The sequence below is a fragment of the Brachionichthys hirsutus genome, chromosome 12 (genome assembly GCF_040956055.1).
Source record: "Brachionichthys hirsutus isolate HB-005 chromosome 12, CSIRO-AGI_Bhir_v1, whole genome shotgun sequence".
NCBI lineage: Eukaryota > Metazoa > Chordata > Actinopteri > Lophiiformes > Brachionichthyidae > Brachionichthys > Brachionichthys hirsutus.
Genome location: NC_090908.1, coordinates 13,618,697 through 13,623,696, shown reverse-complemented (window position 1 = coordinate 13,623,696; position 5,000 = coordinate 13,618,697). Strand labels below are relative to the sequence as shown.

Sequence of the window (5,000 nt, the reverse complement as noted above, 5' to 3'; positions counted from 1 at the left end):
GCATAGCACTGTAGCATAGCGCTGTAGCATAGGGCTGTAGCATAGGGCTGTAGCATAGCGCTGTAGCATAGGGCTGTAGCATAGGGCTGTAGCATAGCACTGTAGCATAGGGCTGTAGCATAGCGCTGTAGCATAGAGCTGTAGCATAGGGCTGTAGCATAGCGCTGTAGCATAGCGCTGTAGCATAGCGCTGTAGCATAGCGCTGTATAGGTTTGCCGTGACGTGGGTGCCGCCACCACCACTTTTCACTATCGACAGGAAACACGGGGCCGCCCGAGGCCATCTTGTTTCTCACCTCCTCACCGACAGCCTCAGGTCGGGTTTACAGACGTTGTCGTCGCCACAGTCCAACAGGATGTGAGCCTGAGGGGCGGAGGAACACAGTGAGACAGAAGGAAGCAACCAATCAGAGCTCGCCCCCCCGCGCTGAACACACACCTGCTTGGTGACGTTGGTCGGGGTGGACTCGTCGATGATGGGCAGCAGTCCGGTCGGGTCCGCAGCCCGCTGGTAGTCCAGAGCGTACTCCATCACCACGGAGATGGGCGTGATCTTATCCCGGAACTCTCGGTCGTCCTGGGACGCAAACAGGAAGTGCTTCAGCTATCACTTCCTGTTCAGCTGCAGATCCAGAGGCGGTCTTTCCGTCCTCACCCTCAGGAAGACGTGCTGCTCCTCACAGGCCGGGCCTTGCGCGTTGGACACCACCATGTTCTTGGAGTACTGGAAGGTGCGGCCGTGCAGGAAGAGGACGCGCTTCGTCGCCTCCTTCTGCTTCAGGCGGTCCAGCATGATGTCCACCTGGAAACCTGCAGGGACCAATCAGAGAGGAGGTGAAGAGCGTGTTCCTCCTGGCGACACGCGCCGGTGTTTGCTGCACTTACTGAGAGTGGGCGGAGCCCCGCGGCCGCTGGCCTTCAGGCAGTACTTCACCTTAAAACTGGAAACACAGTCAGCTGATCACTGCTCAAGTGCTACTGTGATGGTTAGCTTAGCATAAAGTGCTACTGTGATGGTTAGCTTAGCATAAACAAGCGAGCCAACAGGTTAATATTCCTCTCCACCAACCAGAACCAGGCCAGTCGTTTTGATGCTAAGCTAACATTACAGACCAGCTCCAATGTCCATCCTCTGGGGATGGGGTGTCATGTGACCAGAGGTGACCACTCACCAGGACACCTGTGTGGCGCTCCCAGGTAGCGTGCACGTCTTTTCCTCTGGATTGATGATCTGAGGGGTCATGTCCAGCGTAGCGTTCACACTGATCACTGGGCGGGCCCTGACACACACACACACACACACACACGCACACGCACACGCACACGCACACGCACGCACACGCACACGCACACACACACACACCTGCTGAGACACGTCAGCTACAGCTAATGTTAGCACGTCTGTCACCAGCACGTCTCCATGATGCTAGCTCGGCATTGCTATTAGCATTAGCCTCAACGCACAAAACAGTGTCAAAGCACAGACCGGGGGGGGGGAGCTCTATGATGTCAGAAATGGCCTTGCTCATTAAAGTACACCCCCCCCCCCCCCCCCCCCACACACAGAATGATTACCTGTATAAAACAGCTTTGTCTGCTCCAAACACTCCAACTATTAAATCTGAAAGACACACACACGTTAGCTGCTGCCGCCCTGCTGTGTGTGTGTGTGTGTGTGTGTGTGTCACTGCGTGTACTTGTGTGTACCTGGGTATCCATTCTGGTCTATGTCAGTATTTCCAGTCATAGAGTATCCAAAGCTAGCAGGCATGTAGCTGGACGCCCATTTACCCTCGAGGACCTGAGAGAGGAGACATGCTGTTGCTTCGGAAACCGACCAATCAGAGGCTGTTTCAAACACAATGCTACGATGATGGAGCTAAAGTTTAGCATCTCCTTTCAGCGTGCTAGCATGCTAACAGTGCACGCAGCGGAGCTGCTTTATCAGGTAGACCAGAAGAAGGCGTGGCTTAGAACCCCGCCCCTATACCTGTGAGGGTGTTGGGTCCGGCCCCTGTGGGCGGCCGCTATGGATGTAGACCAGGCCGTGATGGTCGGCGCCGCCATATGGAGCAGAAACCGCCACATCTGGACGGGTGGACACGAGACACGAGAGGTCAGGGTTTGGACATGATGTGAGTCTCAAGGTGTGGTCTGAGGACCTCCGGTGGTCACTCAGGGAACTCAGCGCTACCGTGTCTGTTCATAGGTCGTTGCCATGGAAACATCTGGCCATCTCACCGTTGAATCCATCCATGTTCAGGTCTCCCAGTGCAGCGATGGCGGACCCATATCTAGCGTACACCTCTGATCCGGTGAGCAACCGAGGAGGGTGAAAGGAAAAGCCACCATGACCCAGGTACACGGTCACCTGCGGAGCACACAGGCGACACATCGTTACCATGGAAACCACCATTGTAGCCAGTCAGGATGTCGTCAATTTTCTCTCCTCTGTCTCCTGGACAAGTGTTGAACACGCTAGCCTGCTAGCCTGATTGCAGCTTTAGCTCAGGTGTGTCCTACCTGTCCCACCTCCCTGAGCTTTCCATCGGAGCCTCTGTCCATGAAGAGAGGAGCTCCGACCAGCAGATCCACCAAACTGAGACAGAGGAGAAGTTAGATGAATGCAGGGGCCGGGGTCCCCCCTACCGAGGGGCCGGGTCCCACCGTCCCCCCTACCGAGGGGCCGGGTCCCACCGTCCCCCCTGCCGAGGGGCCGGGGTCCCCCCTACCGAGGGGCCGGGTCCCACCGTCCCCCCTACCGAGGGGCCGGGGTCCCCCCTTACCGAGGGGCCGGGTCCCACCATCCCCCCTACCGAGGGGCCGGGTCCCACCGTCCCCCCTGCCGAGGGGCCGGGGTCCCCCCTGCCGAGGGACTGGGTCCCACCGTCCCCCCTGCCGAGGGACTGGGTCCCACCGTCCCCCCTACCGAGGGACTGGGTCCCACCGTCCCCCCTGCCGAGGGACCGGGTCCCACCGTCCCCCCTACCGAGGGGCCGGGACAAGTGTTGGTTGACACTCGTCTCTCGTCCCTCAACCCCCCCCCCCCCCCCCCGGCTGAAGACGAGGACAAGCAGAGACCAACTCACCCGTCATGATTGACGTCAGTCGCAGCCACTGAATGTCCAAAGTAAGCAGCCATCTGCGGGACAAGGGGTTCAGTTAGGGGGCGTCGCCACGCCACAGCGGCCCCGCCTCCTACCGTTAATGTGCTGTACTACACTACACGGTACTACACTGTACTACTGTACTACTGTACTACACTACACGGTACTACTGTACTACTGTACTACACTACACTGTACTACTGTACTACACTACACGGCACTACTGTACTACACTACTGTACTACACTACTGTACTACACTCCTGTACTACACTACTGTACTACACTACTGTACTACACTCCTGTACTACACTACTGTACTACACTACTGTACTACACTACTGTACTACTGTACTACACTACACTGTACTACTGTACTACTGTACTACACTACTGTACTACACTACTGTACTACACTACACTGTACTACTGTACTACACTACTGTACTACACTACTGTACTACACTACACTGTACTACTGTACTACACTACACGGCACTACTGTACTACACTCCTGTACTACACTACTGTACTACACTACTGTACTACACTCCTGTACTACACTACTGTACTACACTACTGTACTACACTACTGTACTACTGTACTACACTACACTGTACTACTGTACTACTGTACTACACTCCTGTACTACACTACTGTACTACACTACACTGTACTACTGTACTACACTACTGTACTACACTACTGTACTACACTACACTGTACTACTGTACTACACTACACGGCACTACTGTACTACACTCCTGTACTACACTACTGTACTACACTACTGTACTACACTCCTGTACTACACTACTGTACTACACTACTGTACTACACTACTGTACTACTGTACTACACTCCTGTACTACACTACTGTACTACTGTACTACACTCCTGTACTACACTACTGTACACTACATTCTCCAGCTGTTAACCCTTTGTTCTATTGACGCCTGTCACACGGTACGAAGATATTAATAATGACAGCAGAAACAGACTCCAGAGGAAGGAAGCGATGATGTCAGCGATGATGTCAGCGATGATGTCAGCGATGATGTCAGCGGCGGTGCTAGCAGCATCTGTGCTAACATGCGAGCTGACCTGCGTTCCTGTGAAGTTCACCATGGACTCCATGTTGAGGCCGTTGAAGATGTTCACCTGAAACATCGAGGCCGTCACACGGAGCGGCACGCTGGTCACATGACCACCGGACGATCACACGGAGCGGCACGCTGGTCACATGACCACCGGACGATCACACGGAGCGGCACGCTGGTCACATGACCACCGGACGATCACACGGAGCGGCACGCTGGTCACATGACCACCGGACGATCACACGGAGCGGCACGCTGGTCACATGACCACCGGACGATCACACGGAGCGGCACGCTGGTCACATGACCACCGGACGATGACACGGAGCGGCACGCTGGTCACATGACCACCGGACGATCACACGGAGCGGCACGCTGGTCACATGACCACCGGACGATCACACTTACGTAGCCCAGCGCCTTCTCCCCACGAGGGACTCCAGTCACGTAGTCTGTGGACAGACATCGAGTATACTTTAGAGTATTCAGTGTACTACTATATTCACTACATCGAGTATACTTTAGAGTATTCAGTGTACTACTACAGACCAGGGGTCGACAGGAACGCCTCCTTCATGTGTTCCCCGTCAGCGACTGGTTTTCCATGTTCCGCTACGCAGCGAGGAACGTTCTCACGCGCCATGCTAGCGCCATGCTAGCGCCATGCTAGCGCCATGCTAGCGCCATGCTAGCGCCACGCTAGCGCCACGCTAGCGCCGCTGCTAGCGCCATGCTAGCGCCGCTGCTAGCTAGTCTATTGACACGAGCCTCGGCTACCGCGCTGACTCAAGGA

At 55.4% G+C, this 5,000-nt stretch overlaps 1 protein-coding gene across 1 annotated transcript in view; it reads right to left on the bottom strand.

The window, feature by feature from the left end:
* Window positions 1–5,000, bottom strand: part of itgav (integrin, alpha V) — a 22,016-nt gene that overhangs the window by 8,720 nt on the left and 8,296 nt on the right. Inside the window, exons 11-23 of the mRNA XM_068746000.1 lie at window positions 4,616–4,659; window positions 4,212–4,268; window positions 3,090–3,142; window positions 2,524–2,599; window positions 2,242–2,371; window positions 1,991–2,088; window positions 1,708–1,801; window positions 1,576–1,621; window positions 1,173–1,280; window positions 886–941; window positions 656–810; window positions 440–577; window positions 297–364 (exon numbers count right to left, since the gene is read on the bottom strand). Coding sequence (XP_068602101.1) covers window positions 297–364; window positions 440–577; window positions 656–810; window positions 886–941; window positions 1,173–1,280; window positions 1,576–1,621; window positions 1,708–1,801; window positions 1,991–2,088; window positions 2,242–2,371; window positions 2,524–2,599; window positions 3,090–3,142; window positions 4,212–4,268; window positions 4,616–4,659 — 1,123 coding nt within the window. The remainder of the gene's footprint in view (window positions 1–296; window positions 365–439; window positions 578–655; window positions 811–885; window positions 942–1,172; window positions 1,281–1,575; window positions 1,622–1,707; window positions 1,802–1,990; window positions 2,089–2,241; window positions 2,372–2,523; window positions 2,600–3,089; window positions 3,143–4,211; window positions 4,269–4,615; window positions 4,660–5,000) is intronic.